The sequence below is a fragment of the Molothrus ater genome, chromosome 20 (genome assembly GCF_012460135.2).
Source record: "Molothrus ater isolate BHLD 08-10-18 breed brown headed cowbird chromosome 20, BPBGC_Mater_1.1, whole genome shotgun sequence".
In the NCBI taxonomy this organism is placed as follows: Eukaryota; Metazoa; Chordata; class Aves; order Passeriformes; family Icteridae; genus Molothrus; species Molothrus ater.
In genome coordinates, this window is record NC_050497.2 from 10,717,851 (window position 1) to 10,735,373 (window position 17,523).

At 44.8% G+C, this 17,523-nt stretch overlaps 1 protein-coding gene across 1 annotated transcript in view; it reads right to left on the reverse strand.

Annotated features, from left to right (window-relative positions):
- NR6A1 (nuclear receptor subfamily 6 group A member 1) overlaps positions 1 to 17,523 on the reverse strand; it is a 72,488-nt gene that overhangs the window by 45,242 nt on the left and 9,723 nt on the right. The window contains exon 2 of the mRNA XM_036393925.2: positions 15,154 to 15,213. Within this exon, the coding sequence (XP_036249818.1) occupies positions 15,154 to 15,213 (60 nt within the window). The remainder of the gene's footprint in view (positions 1 to 15,153; positions 15,214 to 17,523) is intronic.

A 17,523-nucleotide genomic window follows, 5' to 3' on the forward strand; every position in this document is an offset into this window, starting at 1 on the left:
ACCTGCTTCCACTGGTCCTCTGAGCAAAGAAGGGCAAAAAAAGGCTGGATGACTAAAAGAACACACTTCTGAAAAATGTGCTTCTTGTACGACTGACAAGGGCTCGTACATGTGAGGGGCCAGCTCACGGAATTTTCAGCTGTTATTTAAGAACATTAAAAATATAAATGTGAATGAATGTAAATACTTTTCACAGGAGTCAGTTTTGTCTGAGTAATTATATAACTTCCTTGAATTCTCTTCCTTATGGAGTACAATGCCTTGGGTGTATTAGTTCTCAGTAGAACTTAGCTTGATTGTAATCTAGCCCAATTCTTATCACCTATTTTGATTTTTTTTTTCTTGCTGGTGCTGACAAGCCCCGATGGAACTACCCAAAGTAGGCCTTTGAACAAAACCATTATTATTTTTAATAAATGTTAAGGATATTGATGCTCGATCTACAACACACTTTTAGATGAAATTCCATGGTATTCTTAATGTGCAGCAACCTTTTCTGTTACCTGTACAACTGCTAATACTTAATATTCATCCAGATGCTAATGTTAAAACCTACCCCTTGAAAGTGCTGTCTAAAAAAAAAAGTGCTGAAAAGTTAAATTCAATCCTTGCAATTGGGTCGTAAGATTTTGAGTACCTGTTAAGCACAAGTTCTGAATGGAAACCAGACCATTCTAGGTAGGCAAAAAGCACTTCTGCTGAATCGAAACAGCCACAAGGGGAATGTCTGGGCACGACCCCCCGTCAACATCCGCAGACTCAGCCTGGACACGGCAATAATCCCATCAGGCACATAAGAAAAGGATGCTGATGGCTCTTCTCATGTGGCCAGGGTTTATTTAAACTGCACATAGAAATAACAGATAATTCCAAAGTCAGTTTGCACAACTCCAGCTACAACTATTCCAAGGGAAAGCTTCTAAAGCCTGAAGCACTGTCACAAGCACTAACAGCCTTGGAAGTTGCAGCAGATGCAGAAGAGCAGCGCGTGTATAATCCAACCATTAATAGATGGTATTGCATTACAGGGTTGGTTGCCAATAAAAATGTGTCAGGTATGCCAAGATCTCACAATACACTTGGCAATTTAACAAAAAATGTGGAATCCGAAGAATTTCATTTTATCTTAATAATAGCCAGCACATGCTGTAATCGTTTCAGACCCACAGTGTTGATTAACAGTGCTCAACAGTTTCAAATGTTAAGAACTCAAAAGATAACAATTGGGTGTTTTGATATAAGGGTAACATGGAAGCATGTGTTTCCCTAAGAAGCAGCACGGACATACAGACGGATGACATCACCTTTTCAAACAGACTTCAGTCATTCCTGCCCTCCCTGAGAGTAGCTCAAACCATCTGCAGCTGCCCTGCTGCATAACACAAAGAAATGAACCCCACTGCCAGCAGTGACCTGGGTAAAACTGCACATTTCTGAGTGCTGAGTGCTGCATCTCAAACTCAGGAACCCTCTTGCATTAGCAGTTAATTGTGTGGGAATGAATATTGCAGGAAGCCTGGGAATGGGAATTCTGCTGCCCGCTAGCAGGTCCCCTTGCACCACAGCAGCTTTGGGATCTTGCACAGTTTGTGTTTGCAGCACCACGCTGCTCAGCCCTGCGGTTACCCCTGCTCCCCTGGGAAAGGCCAGGCTCCGTGGGACGGATGGGCACGGGCAGCACGGGGAGCGTTAACGTGTCCCCCCATGGCACTGCCCCCAGCCCAGAGCTGCTCCAGCACTGGGGACAGGGGCTGTGTGCCCTGGGGAGCTCCAGCCCAGGCAGGGTGAGCCCAGCCGTGGCACAGGCACTGCTTGTCCAGTGCATTGGAATGCAGTGAGTCCAGCACGGCATCAATCCCCAAAATTCTGTCAATACATTTACTGACTCAGTTTGGTAACCAAATCCGTTTATAGTTCTTTTGCAAAATACCTTGTCATATGAGTATTCAAGGCTTTCCTACTTGGCTTTTTCCAAGCTTTGAGCACACATTACTTGAGCATTAGAGCACACATCCATCCCTCTGCTCCCATGTGCAAGTCCACAGGGCCTCTGTAAATAGTGCTACATCTTGAGTCTGGTGTCATGAACAAAAAGGGTTCATCTGGTCTAGGAGCAGAAGTGGTCAGGGTTTCACCACGCACTGCAATTCCCAGTCTCCCATATTTACATTTCCAGCTGCATGCACGCCAGTGCCCTGGAGTGGCAGCAGCTCCATTTACATAACCAGGGCTGGGTACCCCGGGGGCTCCTGCTGGAGCTGAGCCCCCAGTGCAGGCCAGGAGAGAGCTCTCGCCTCTCTGAGAAGGCTGCTGGTCCCTGGGGAGGCTGGGGGAGCCCACCAGGGCAGCCATGGTACACAGGGTGCTTGTGTGGCAGACAGAAAACCCTCCCCTGCAACTGGCTGTGACGAGTGGCTCTTCCTACTCACATTATCTCTTTAGGTAGAGCCTCAAATTCAGACTGTTAAGATGATCAACACATTTGCAGACAAGGTTCACATTAAAAAGGTCCTAGTTACAAAACAGAATACATTCAAGTTTGCCATATATTATTTTCTGCTAAAGATTTAAATATCATGTGGCTTTAGCTTTCTTTCTGTTCACTGAATATCAAGGTCAATTAGGAATGATGTCTGGCTAGTACTCTCAGAGCAGATTAGACAGTTGCATCAAAAACTAGGACCATGTATAGGTCATCTGTTACTGTGACCTAGATTTCTGAGAATCTGTTCAATTTGTTTTATTGAAAATGTGATCCTTTCTCAGTTCTGTTTCTCATAGCAAACCTTTCTGTGATAGCAGAAAATAGCTTTATTATATACTTAGAGACATTGCTTACTACTTCTGCTAAGACACAAAGAAAATCAAATCCATGCAGCAGACCTGTGCCTGTCATCCATTTAATTTTAAAATAACTTAAGGTTCTGAAAGGCTTATGCCTTATAATCTAAAGCATTTGGTCCACATGCCAAATACTAAGCAGTCTGAAATACATAATAGCTTAGCTCCAGCTTTGTTTGCCCTATTTATTTCATTTTTTGCCTTCAGTAACCAGTGTGTAGATGCAATATTTCTGCAGTCTACTTTGGAAAAGAAGGAAGTGCTGAAATGTGTGCGTGAGGCTGTTTTGTCTGTACCTGTGTGGCTTTGTGGTGCCCTGGGAGGAGAGTTGGTGTGGATTGCCCAGATGCAGACGTCCCTCCCAACCCCGCCTGTTTACTGAGGATAAGGATGGTGCTGTCTGAATCCTGACACTTCTCAGTACATCCACCTATGCTTGCTGGGTCGTCATTCTGAAACCACATAAAGGCAGATTTCCATTTGGAACATTTTAGCCAAATTTCCTCTCCTCTCACAGCTCTTAATTGTTCCGGTAGAAAGCAATTACTAGAACAGAGCCCATGCAAACCCCGTGCTGGTGGTGTAAGTACTGGGGAGAGGGAAGACAAGAAGGTGGTGTATCTTAAAATAATAGAAACTGTTTTCTAAACACCAGCGAGTTCAGTGTAAAAGAAAAACTATAAAAATCTTGAAGTGACTGCAGAACTCGCAATCTAAAGACCACCACCCAAATTTGAGCATTACCATCATCATCGGTCTCTGTGGCTTTATCGTGCTGGAGTACAAAGCACATCTGGAACACCTGTGCTCTCATCACACCCCAGGACAAAAGGTCGGCCATACAATCAAACATCAGGAGAAAGGGCACCAGAAAAAGAAAATATACCAATAGGTTGAGATTCACAAATGAAAGCCTGTGGTATGTCCCTCCCTCACACGTCAATCTTAGGAAATCTGTTCCCATTTTTTCAAAATTCTAAAGCCAGTTCTACCAACTCATCTGAATTTTATACTACTTTCATATTCAAACTTTTATGTGCATCTCACAGCACACTGGGACCAATTTATTTTATAGGCAAGATAAAACCCTGCAATATTTGGTGACGTTATCCAAAGATCATTCTTCTAAATGAACATAAGTACATTTTCTCCTTTTTGTTTCACATGATGGCTGCATTTAAATAGGCTAAATGTATAATTCAGAGAAGAATGGCTGAGTCCTGCCCACCTGGGGGTCATATGCACATCCATCCAATATTTAAAAGCACGCAAAAGCAAAGAAATTAAATATATAAGAGGTGGGGGAGGAAGTCTTTTTCTTCCAAGGAATATTTGCCTGGTAACCAGATAGAAGAGACCGCCTCTTTTTTTACCCCCAAATCACAGTTAGTTCTACAAGTCTTTGAAGACACTTCTATTTTAAATGTTAGCACCTGAAGGAGCAGTTCAAGATGTGCTGAGCCACACACAGTGGAGGAAAGTCTCACAGAAACACAGCTGAAGCTCTGAAGCCAACACTGCACGTTCAGACCACCATTCAGTAAACAAGGCTGAATGAATTTGGTGTGAGATTGGGAAAAAAGAGCAAGGAAACACAGGAAATCCATCTGTGGTGTGGATGGGAGCGTGCTGAGGGTGTGATGTCTCCCTGTCAGCCCAGAGCAAGTCCTTCCAAGCCATGTGGTACTGCTGGGGCTGACTGGGAGTGACCACAGCCACAAGATGGGAGCAGGACCTTGCAGAGGCTCAGTGAGATCAGGGCACTCGTCCCACTCAGCTCAAGGAGGACACCCCTCATGGAAAGAATAACACACTTCCAGCTAAGCCAGATGTTGGCAAGGGAGAAGAAATCTCATAACCTTTGCGAGGAGGATGGGAGAAAGCCACGTAAGGATTCCTTTTCCTGCTCATTACAATGTCATCATAATGTCATTTCCTTTGCTTCAGTTCTATACAGTTACTGGAAGTAAAATCTTTATTGCAGTGAGTGTATTGTGACATGGAGTCTTACAGGGTGGCAGCATAAAACTGACCCGGAGGTGTCACACTGCCAAAACTGAGCCAAAAAGTGAGTGAGATTTTACAGGTATTTCTTCTGAGAAGAACTTCAAATCTTGAAGTCTATCAGATGAGAATTGCTGGATCATAAAGATGAAAACCAGGAACTAATTATCTTCAAAGAGACAGTTATCAACTAATCACAAGGAGACATTATGATTATGAAAAGCAAATCCTCCATTTGATCCTTCTCCATCCATACTGCTTCCCAAGCAGATAACCTAAGCTTTATCCATATGGAATTGCTAATATTCCAAACAGGGAATCAAATATAAAAGTCCCAATTACCATATTTTAAAAACTCCGTATTTTTCTAGTGTTGTGCATGATCAGTGTGTGAAGAGGGACACATGGCAGCAGTTCCATGGGGGTCACGTCCCTGGTCTGAAGTCACAGGAAGCCATCTCAACAGAACAGACCTCAGATTTTCTCTCAATTACTTTGAACCATATTTTCCCCATGTTTGCCCATTACAAGAGCAGGTTCAGGGCACACCTTCAGTATCCCACATGGGAAAACTGAAGTGATTGCTGTGAAACACATGCAGGGGCAGGCATCGTGCTGGGGTGAGCCCACCCATGCACTGCCCACCAAAGCCAAGGAGACCTTCACTCCAAACCCGGGGTTCTCTGACCTCATCCAGCTACATTATCCATGCAGAAACAATGACAAGGGAATCTCAGCAGCAGGAGAACCAGTGCTTCCTGCCCTCCCTGCCCGGGCAAAGAGCAAGTCCAGCTCCTTCCAACCTCAGCACAACAGGGCAATGCTCTGCCACACAGGAACTGATTTTTGTGAAAACTGTCAGACTGATGACTCTGCCAGCAATTTCTAAAAAGCTAAAAGGAGGAAAACAATCTCAGTAACAGAATCATCTGCAGTTAGGATCATCTCTCTCCTTCCCAAAACAGGCACAGGAACTATGCCTGAATTCACAGCTAATGGGAAATCTTTTGATCTTCGCAGACACAAAGCTGCCAGCCAAGAAGAGCAGTCAGCACGGGGGGACCTTCTGAAGAAGCACTTATCCTAAATTCACCACCACCATAAATGCAGCACATCCTGGGTCTGGAGCAGTGCAGTCCTCAGTGATGAAGACCTGTGAGCATGTTTAATACAGCAGAAAAGACAAGGTTATTTATATCTCACAAAGCTGCTTACCCAGCGTTAGATGTGCCCAGCCATAGTGCAGCTGCAGGAATCCATCAGGAGGACACCTGAGATTCCTCTCCATTAAAAGTGATGGATCTAACACAGCCAATCATCCTCGTGGCAACAAATGTTATCTTAAAAGACAGGGGATAAAAGTTCACAGGGAAGCTGTGCAAATTCATGAAAAGAAAAATGCATTCCTGGTGACTGAACGCACAGAAGTCTGTCTCCAGGAGTCTGTGTGTTGAAAAATGTCTGGAAGACAGGAGATGATTAGCAGGAAATAGGCAAGCTTCTCCTCCTTGGAGCGTTCTCCAAACATCCATTAGCCACTGGTTTGATTCTAAGAGTCAGAACTGCTTTATTGATTACAGCCAACAGCTGCAATTCAGTAGTGGTCCCAGACATCCAAAGTAGTTTTTTCCCAACAAAGACAATTTCTGAAGTTCTGTGAAATGAGATGACGACACCATTACTGAGACATCCTGGGCTGAGGTCATTTTGTTCCAGGTCAGGTACAAACAGTTCATAAATGGAGCTCCAAACCCATCCCTGCCACCACCCTTGGGTGCTGGGAAGCTCTTGCAGTGCTGAAGGAGCTCCTGATGCCCTCCCCAGCCTGCCTGGGTGGGACTGGGCTCAGTCCTTGGGGAAATGGGTGTGGGGCAGGCAGGGCTGGGGACATCACGTGCTGATCCCTTCACTTGCACAGGACAGTGAGCTGGATCTAATCCTGTCACTCCTGGCTAAGTAGGTCAGCAAGGAAGCCCCTGCCCATGGCTGTGTCTTCCAGCCCCAAATTTGACAACTACCTCCTTTAGGAGGTCACAGGAGGTGGAGAGTTTGATTCTGAGAGCTTGTGTGTTTGTTCTAGAAACATAGAACAAGTTTCACTTTAAAAAATCCATCTATTTCACCATTTTGATAGCTCAGAAGAGTTTGGTGAAGCACCTAAAAAAACAAAGGGCATGGCAATACTCAAGCTGGGATGTCACATTGCAAGAACATTCAGAGCAGCTCACTCATAAATGCCTTATTTTAAAATATTTGGAAAAAAAATCATAACAAAAAAAAATTTATTTTACTTTTCAGTTGAAATCACTTGCTGAGCCTTAGCCTACCCTTTTCAATCATGAATGTCCAATTTTCTTGCAAAATCACATCCCAACAGGTCAAAAAAGCTTTCTGCTCTTTCAGATGCTCTTGAAACACAAGTTGCTGCCTTGAGTTTCTGAAGACTCAGACCATTTTTCCCTGCTAACACCCACTGCCAAGGTTCTGCTTCCCTGCTGTGGAGCCAGACCCATTCCCAAAGCCAGGGCAGGGTTGCTGTGCTCTAACTGCCTCAGCTGTGCAGGTGAAGCTGTCAGGAGACATGACAGAACTCCTGAACCTTCACTGGTTTGCCTCAGAGAACCTTGTTTTCCTGGTGACAGTCTTTAATTCTCTCCACTGAGAACTCTGAGAAACCTGCTCAGCTCAGTGATGTCTTCATGGCAGCCTGTGCCAGAACTGGCTAAAGCATCCACCCTTTCAGCACTTTCAGGAGAACTAGATGCAGATGCACCAGCCTTGCTGCTGTTCAGTATTTCATTGTTTGCACAGTAGTAGGAGTCAGATTGTGCACACACATGCAGTTAATTATCTCCATGGCAAGAACTGCTCATGGGCCCAGCCCCGTATCCTCACACATGGTCTGTATTCCCTGTTCCCAAACATGGAACTCTGCATTCAGCTGGACCAAAGCATTCACTTGCACTTGATTTACCCAGAGATCCAAATCTGTGTCACTCTTCTGTCCAGAACCCCAAACCTGCTAATATGGGATATACTGTGTTTCCCCCAGGCCTAAAGCCATGCTCTAGGATGTGGCCAAGTCATTCTAAGGCTGCACCAACTGAATCAAGGTCCCACTAGGAATTGCATTTAGACCTCCCCATTTGTCATTTGTTAATCCTTTTAACATTTGCCACAGCAAATTTGTATCATACCAGTTTAAATTGTCATTTGGTATTAAGTCAAACACCTTACAAAAGTCCAGGCTATGCTGCATCCCAAGCAGGCTTGTCAACTTAGAATGAGATTAAAAGAACTTGATCAGTCCTCCCTAAATTGCTGGAAACTGGTACTAACAGCATTTCTCCCAGGTCCCAGAAGAGCTCTGCATCTAGGATCATCACCACAGCACTGTGTTCTAAAAGGGCAAATGGAACAGATTGGTGACTTTGTCCCCCAGTTTTATGTGGTCCCCAGACTTGTCAAGCAGTAGTCCCAAGGAATTTTTGGACATTAAAAATAACCTCCAGTGCTCACTGTAGAAGACTGCTGAATCTGAGTGCAGTTAAACACTCACCCCAATTTCAGTGAAACAGCAGTAACTAAAATTACTGGCAGCAATTCCATGCTCTTGTCTCCCCAAGGGGTATTTGCATGCTTACCCTGCTGAAGTCATTTACCTCGACAAAGAAAACACATTTTTATAATACAATTAAAGCTTGTTCCAGGACAAAGCAAATGTGCTTGCACATGGCATTTCTGTGGATGCCCCAGGCAGGCAGGAGGACTCTGTCATGTGCTGAGGACAATCCTGGCCCCAGTTTCCTTCACTGGGGTCACACACCTCCCTCATGAGAGTCACAGCTACAGCACAGGGCTGGGAGGAGAAGGGAAGCTGTTTTACTACCAGATGCATATGTAAAATTTATTTAGTGATACTTTAGGGCAGTGCTGTTGGGATTCCTGCCCTGCTAAATAAAAGCCTTATTGTGAGGAGCCAGTAGAATGATTGGATTAGGGTGTAAGAATTGTTCAGGCCCCATAAATACAAAGAGCACAAGAAACATGCACCAAATTAACTCAGTCCTGAACAGTTACCTCTTACAAACAGGTTAACCACTGTGTTTCTCCCAGTGTTCAATACTTTAATTAATAGAAAAGGTCTCGTTCAGCAGGCACTGCCTCCTGCCTGGTGGCCTTACAGGGACCCCAGCTTACAAGGTGTTCATGAGAGAACAGAGTTGGCTCTCAGGGACCCCTGTCAGCATCTGGGGAGGGTCCACTCCATGCTTTTTCACAACAAAAATTAATAATTAAGGAATTACAGTAGAGGTGGCAGCTGTCAGGTCTAGTTTCCTAGGTGAAAGAACTCTGAGGGAAAGGAAGATATGTTGAAGGTTCGTGCAGACCATCACTTTTGGAGTGTGCCTTGCACATATTGCCCATTACAGTTTCCAGAGAGCTATTTTATAATTTCAGAGTTTGTCCAAAAAAATCTGATGGAGAGCTTTGAACTTTGAAAAGGGGAAGGAGTGTGCAGCCAGGATATAGAAATAACATGTACAGTTTAACTTACAGTAGGAATTCAGGCTCTGAAATTGTGAAACAAGAAGATGAAAGTTCCTACCTTGAAGGTCACTGGAGGGGTAAAGGAGGAAGAAGTAGTGAATTGAGAAAAAAGCCTCTCTCACAATGTCATTTAAATATAAACACACTGTTTTGGTTTGTTAAAACCAAAATTTCATGCTTGACTTGAACTGAGTTTCCTTGATTTATGTTATACCTACCACATGTAGTCACCCTTCACACTGGGACACTCCTGAGGCTTAACACTCCAGGCTGAGCACTGCTTGTGATTAATTCAAATTGTCTTTGTTCTTTCCACCAGCTCCTACTCCAAATGATGGCAAGAAAAAGGTGAGACTAATTTTTGGAGAATTCTTTTGATTTTCAGTATCAGCTGATGTTTAATGATTCCATTAAAATCAGTCAGTTTAAGTGCAGGCTACAATCTGTATTCCTGAGCAAGTTTGCTTCAAGTACTTTAGTAGACAATACACTTACTGTTAAATTACACGTATCAGCTCAGGATATTCTGAGAGAAACTGTTAGCTCCCTACAACAAGAGAAAATACTCTGAATTTAAAGCAAGTTTCCAGCATTTAAGCAGTAAATTATCCCCACTGACCCTGTAAGCTCCACTGCACTCACAGCAAAGTTATTTCAGATACAGCAGCACATTTACTTTTTAACAAACAAACTGCAAATAAGTCATCCCTCTGGAACCATGCAAGCCAAGTGGAAAAGGTGAAGATAATTAGATGCAATATAGAGATTTAAAGAGCCTAAACCCCTTTTTAGGGTTAGAAGAGCAGGGACATGAGCTGTGGAAACACAGACATTATTACTCCACTAAGTAGATCCCCTTCTCTCACTTTTGTTGTTTTAGCACTGTGGGTGAGCCCTCACCCCCAGTTTTTTTCCAAGTGAACTTTATAAAGAAATCTGAATCATTATAAACATCCTTAGTGCTCCTATTGAGAACCTGCATATCCACAAGAGAAAAGGCTTTTCCACAACTGCAACTCCAATATATTCAAAGCTGGTTTAAGAAATACTGAGTGAACTCAGCATCCATAACCAGAGTGTTACACTTCTGCAATTCATTAGTCCTCGAGGTTCCATTCCGTAATTAAAATACTTTGCAGTTTAAGGCTTTACAATAAAGAATGTGCAGTCCTCAGCAGTGTTTCCACTGCCAGTCTATGGAAAACATATGCATGGAAAATCTGTACAGTGCATGTGCACAGCCATCTTTGGATAGCTTCAGTGAACATTCAACGCTGTCGGTGAGTTTGAGAACTAGAAAAAACCATCGACCGTTGACTGTACCTTGAGGTTTATCACAAACCCTCTGTTCAATGGAGAGCCTGAACCTTCAGAGATTTCACATGTGGTTGCCATTAGCAGGTCATGATTTACAGATTATATTAAGAGCTACAGAGGTTGAGTTTTTCCAGTTCTGCTTTCTCTAAAAGTGAATTGGTGTATAAGAAATGCTTGTTTTCTCTTAAAAAAAAAAAAGAATTAAAGCTTTATACTAGCACAGAGTTTCTGCAGAACAGAGTATAAGAGATCAATGGAAGGTTTTGTATGGGCAGCACAAAAGCAGGAACGTATCCACACCATATGGGACACTTGGAAACAAATCTGAGCATGGTATATATTGAAAATAGCAGAATATAGGCCAGATCAGGAGGGAAACCTTTCCATTTGGGCTGGCAACTTGAGCTTTGCTGGAGAAAGCTTTGGAATGTCAGTTCATTGCTCCCAGGAACCTGCAGTTGATTCCAGCAGCTGCTCACCGGGCGAGGAGCGGCTCAGCTGCTGCCAGGGCTCAGGCTGTCACCCTGCAGCCAGGCAGGCAGGGAAGCAGCCTTTATTTCCAAGGCACACCAGCCAGGGGCTTGGGCACTCAGTGGCACCCACGTGGAACCCTCTCCAGCCCAGCTGGCTGCCCAGGACTGCAGGCTCTGGCAGCAGGAACCTTGACAAGGGTGCAGGCACTTGTTCTGCCCGTCCAGGGACTGCAGAATCCATTGAATAAGGCAAGACCCAAAGCAGGGGCCAGGGAATTTTGTCTTGGGCTGCTCTGGAGTGACAGCACCATCACCTTGCCGTGGCATCTTCAGCATCTAATGGCTGCAATCAACATTCATTGCTGTCGGTGGGTTTTCATTGCTATCAACTCACTGATCAATGAATGCAAACTGCGGACCAGCCAGCCAAGGACCTCCTGCTCTGATGGCCAGGTGGCCTGTCCAGCAGGAAAAGTGACACCTCTGCCAAAGAAATGCCCTATCCAAGTTCTGCCTCCCAAAACTGTGTAAGACTGAGCCATTGTCCCACCAGAGGAGTTCAGGACGCATCATCCAGCTCCTTCATGAGCAAATCTGAGTGCTAATCAAGAAATGCACAGGGATTTTAAAGGAGCACAACAGTTGAGGAACTAGTTCAGTTTTAATAAAAGTGACATCCAACTGGTAAATCTATCAGTAAAGCATAAATCTACAGCTTTACCAGGTTATAGGAAATTAAACTTCCTCCTGAGTGAGCCAAGCTATGGAACAGCACTGGTCCTACAAAGTGACCAGTGAGAGATGAAAAGGGACTGGACTGTGGGGCTTTGGACTGACAGGGGTGAGAATGGGAGGAAGCAAAGCAGAAAACAGTGCTTTAAGGTACTGCTGCAGAGAACATTCTTCAGGGCTGCGGTGGGCAGGGCCAGCCTCAGTTCTGCTGGAAAGGTGAGGAGCTGGAGCTGGCTGCCTGGGGCAGCAGGGACCTTCCTGCTCTGCGGCTGTGCAGGGAGGAGCACACAGCTCTCTGCATGGCAGACAGACTGACACTGCCCTGACACACAGGAGCAGCCTCTCAAGCTGCCCTCCAAGTATTCCTGCATGACTGGCCTGACATACCTGTTCCAGAAATGCCCCTGTCTCTGGACAGCGTGGGCAGGAAAGGGAGGAGGCTCCTGTGGTGCACTCAGAGCAGGGATGGTGGATCTCCCTCTGCTCAGCAGTGGTGTCAGTCAATCCCCTGGGCAGTAAAGGCTCCAAGCCCTTCTCCTACGCCTTGTTTGCTCCTCCAGTTGCTCACAGGATTATCCTGAAGGAGCCTGTTCAGACATGCTGTGCTGCTATCCCACAGGAACAGTGTCCCTCTGTACAGCTCAAGTCAGAACAACTCACCAAAGACTTCTGAACTCCAGGTTGGTGAATATTCAAAATATATCTGCTTGCTCTGTTCAAAGACTTAAACTTGTTCAGTTTTACACAGGAACAGCTCCACCAAAATCAAAAACTACACACTAAACAGACTGAACTTTGCAAAAGTGGAATTTTAGGAAAAATCTGCCCTCTCCCTGGGTCTGATAGCCAAGAGCCCTTTTCAGTCACCCACAGCGAGCACTTCACCGACAGCTCGGGTAAGTGTGGTGGCTTGGTACAGGGAATTTACCACAGCAGGGTAACAGTGAGCAGCCCAAAAGCATGCCTGCCAGATTGTTTTAACATTATGAAAACAAGACAAATGACTCATTTTGGATGCAGTTTGACATTCTGCCTTTGAAATCTCAAAATTTTCAGCATGCTTGGCAGACTCATTCGGAAGTGAGAGTGCACAATTTGGATTATTTCCAGAGACATCTTACATGATGTACAAGAAAGGACTTTTGTGTTATTTTAAATAGACATTTCAACCAACTGGTTTTCCTCATGTATACCTGCATGAAAGTAGAAAATACAGAAGCCCTGACAGAGGTGTTCATCTTTACTGTGAGGACATGTGAAAATAATTCACTGCAATTACTCTGAATGAGACATTTCAGACAAACAGGGGAAATTACAGTAAAGGGGCCATTACCCCAGTTTGCCAATGCACAACAAGCCAAAGGCTTGAGCACACATTCCACACCTCTCAAGTGCTCTACATGTACAAATAGGATTAAAATTTGGGTTCCTACTTGGCTGTAAGAAATCCTCCAGAATTTTTTTTTTTTGCTTTAATTTTGGCAAGGAAGACGGCAAGGGAAAAACCTAAGGAAAGACAGGCACGTTCAGAATGTTTTTAAATCCATGCTTGGGAAGCTTCAGATGTTTGTGTCAGCAACTGTTTGCTGCCTAGCACAGGCAGCACCCCGCAGATGTGCCTGCCTGGGGCACATCAGGGTGACACCGAGCACAGCCCACTCAGTGCTGCCACCACAGCCAGGGGACGGCTGGGGACAGTGGGGACCTGCCCAGCAGGAGCTCCAGGGCTCACCCATCCCCAGCAGAGGCCACGAGGGCTGGCCCATGGTCCTGACTGAGCAGTGGCCACCAGCGCTGAGCGGTGATCGAGAGACAGGGAGACATCAAAAGAACTCAAGGAGCTCGGTTTATTTAGTTTATCAAAAGTTTATATAAATGTCTTCATAGGGAACAGACAAGCATTTTTCATTTTAGCAAAAGATAACAGACATGAAAGCTGTAGCTAGACAAATGCACACTGGCAGTAACATACAGTTATTTAAGGGGGAAGGAGGGTCAGTCAGCTCACGTTGGACAGCCCTGCCCTTTTTCTGCAGAAATGTTCTGCTGGGAGAATACTATGGGAAATTTAGTTATGTTTTAATACCTGTCAATGCATAAGCGTAAATATGAGCTGTGTCAGGCCAAAAAGGTTCAACAGAGTATTAGCCAATATATCATCATGAACTGTACCTGTCTCTAGATAACAAATTATTCTACATATGCATGTGAAATTACCTGCTTCCATATAAAAGTGATAAACTGCATGAAAGCCTAGCTAGATACCAACAAAGATGTGTTTTATTAATCACCAGGCAAATAACTGCACACATGTTCACAGCTCAGAGCCTACCATGCATGCACTCCACAGGGCTGCTCTCACTATAAAGGAAGGATCCAGATTTTCACTCCCATCACACAGGAACCACAGTTCTCCAATAAAAGTCAGTGCAAGTCCACCAGCACAAAGGCACATGGAAAGGACCGTGTCCTGGCTCTGGGAGGCTTTTAGCAGTTGTGAACATCTGAGCATTACTTTGAAATGAGCTGCCAGTTCAAAGTCTGCCACATTTGAAAAATCCGCAGAGTTCCCAAACAATGAGATGAAAAGTTGCTCTCAGTGAGGGGTTCTCAGCCCTGTGAAGGACACGGTTTCCCAGTCCCACCAGTCTGACAAGGGCCTGTTGCCATCTAGTGGATTCCCACCGACTGGTCCCTCCGCACAGCAAATGCCACTAGATGGAGTGTTAACAAGGAATTCTGAATTCCTCCTTTTTTAGGTGTCCAGCAGCTCAGGTTTTCAAAGTCTCAGAAAGTTACAGGCCCAGAATTACCCTGAAATTGAGGAGTATTTCACCAACTGCTCTCAGTTTCATGAGAAATTTCAGGCTATAGATTTTCAAGTGTTATAATGAAACACTATAGAAAAAGACTCCCATGTCAACATAATTTACATCACCTCAGGGGTTTCTATCACTCATGGAGGCATCTCCTTCACTGAGATATCTCTGGTGGCAACAGATCTTACTCAGCCTGCATTCTGCTGGTGTAAATAGTGATGTACAGACCTGGTCTGTGCTATTTTAGTGAGAAATACCTCATCAGCTCTCAGCTGTGGGAATCCCCACTTCCATAAATAAGCATCAGCTGTAAAACTTCTCCAAGTCTCTACCATGGAGTATCAATTCACATCTCTGGATTACCTCAGAATGAGAAATTCTACCCCATCCCACATGGCAAGAAAAGGGGTACTTACTGCCCACGGAGTTCACAGGGAGGACAGGAGAGGAGGAACTCATCTGCTCCACATCTGTAGCTAATGGGAAAGTGAAAATGAGAAAGATGTGATGTGCATGTTACTGAGAAGGTTTTACTTTGAAAACTTTCATTTACACTGAAATTGAATACGCATGTCTTCAGTCACCCGAGGAAGCTGCTTTGAGGAGCAGGTAATTTTAACAGCATCAGCTTCCCCCTCTCAAGGTATTTCTGTCATACACATTATCTGTAGATCTACTTTTCTCAGCAGTCATATTAGTAATTTATAACTTGTGATGGTTTGAGAATATCAATTCAGAGCAACTTCCAGCACAAAGAAAGTCTAAATTACACCAGGTTTAAACTGTATGCAGAGCATTACTGTGGAATGAAAGGACATGATGATCTCCCATCTGTGGCCAGTGAACCTTCAAAAGATTCCTGATCAGAAGAGAGATCCTCTTCCAAAGGCTGGCAAGCTGCTGGAATTTGATCTGGAGCAGCATCAGAAACAAGTGTCTTTAAGCACAAGGCGCTCCAAAGCTTTATTTTCTAGCAGCTGAAAGAAGAAACAGAACTTCCTGCCTGTGTCTGCCAGTGAAAACCCTCAAAGTCAGAACGTGATCAAAAACAAACGCCAGATTGCCCTCTGTGTTTTGGAAAGGATCCACCTTTCCAGGACTCAAACCAGGAGAAAACCATCTTGCACTAACCAGGGTCATTTTTAACCCAAGATTAGGTAAAGCCAAGATGCATTCTTTGGGCTTGATCTCCCTCTCAGCACATCACCACCAACACCCAAGCCAAGCAGCTCAGTCTCCATCTCTGTGATTTTGGTGCTCGTAGGTCCCACATAATTATATATTCTGTAACTCTTGTTTAGCTCTAAGACCCAATAAATGCACACTACAAGTCTGCATTCCTAACCACAGAACACAGCCCCAGAAGCACAACTCCAGCCCACGCCAGGCTTTGCTGCCAGCCCAAATCCTGCCTTTCACATTCTTGCAATTCCCAATTCCGGGGCAGCAGGCAGTTCCCTGAGGACCACTGTTTACACTGAAAGTGCAAAGTTCTGCTCTAATTAGGCAAACCACAAACAAAAGTAAACACTTCAGCAGACCATTTTTACAGAATGTGAGAGCAGACACTGCACCACACTGACTAAATCCTGCTGCCATACTTCCATACCACCCTGAGCCTCCTTGGTGTAGCTACTCAAAGCAGCAACTTTAGTTCACCATGTTAAACACCAGCCATAGCTGAGAACAGCAACAAACACAATTACAGATTTATTCAGCAATGCCCTGGCTTGTTCCTGTCCTACTCCCCACTGGATTACCAAGGCATTTACTGCCTAGAACACCTACACATTAATTTATCATCTTGCCTGGCTCTCGCAGCAGTGCTCAGAAAGCTGCATGTGACATGCTGGCTGCAGACCTCCCAACAGGCTCTGCATTACACTGCACAGGCCTCTGATGTGCTCAGAGAAGAAAAATTATTTTGCATCTTCCTATTTTCCAACTTAATACTACAGTCTCCCTAATTTAGGAACTAGCAAGCCATATACTGTACATGTTTTGTAAATTTTAAAAAAATATATTCTTCATATGTAGTACAGCCATTTCAGGTTCCTGGAAAGAGTTTTGTCCTTTTGCCTGTTGAAAACTACATAAGCTCTCACACACATCCAAGTTAAGCCGAGCAGTAAGTGCAGGTTGAAGTTACACTGCCTCTTTGGAGAGGGGTGAGAGTGAGCCCTGAGCACAGGGGCCTTCAGCAGGCTGAGGGAGCAGCCCAGCAGATGGTCCCTGTGAGGTTCCCTGCTGCTCTGGCACAGGGGTCACTGCCCAGCCCTGGCCAGATGGCACAGGGCACGCAGTGAGAGCTGCTGCGAGGGCAGGGCACTTAGGGCAGTAAGCGACACCTGCCAGCATCTGGAATGCTTCATCCAGTATCATTCAAAGAGCAACTCAATCGTGCATGTGCCTTCTGAAGAGGGGTTTCTGAGTGGGAAGTGTTTAGAGAGAGGCAGCGCAAATTCTGCAAGTCCTGAAATTTTAGATTGTTCACTATAATGCCACGTTACAGGCTGCAAACAACAATGTGTAACTATTTCCCAGTCATACTTGGAAATTCCAGTTCATGGCTGAAATTCTGTGTTTTGCTGACGGTTTGTAGTATGTTCACCATGCTCACCACCACCCAGCTGCTCAAGTTTGGGGTCAGAATCCCCTCAATGCCCTGTGCTGCTGGGAACCCAGCAATCCCTGCAGGAACATGGCACAGCTGTGGCATCCAAGGGCAGCAACACACCAGCATTTCTGGTCTTGTGCTAACTACTGGCAGATGGTATTTATTATAA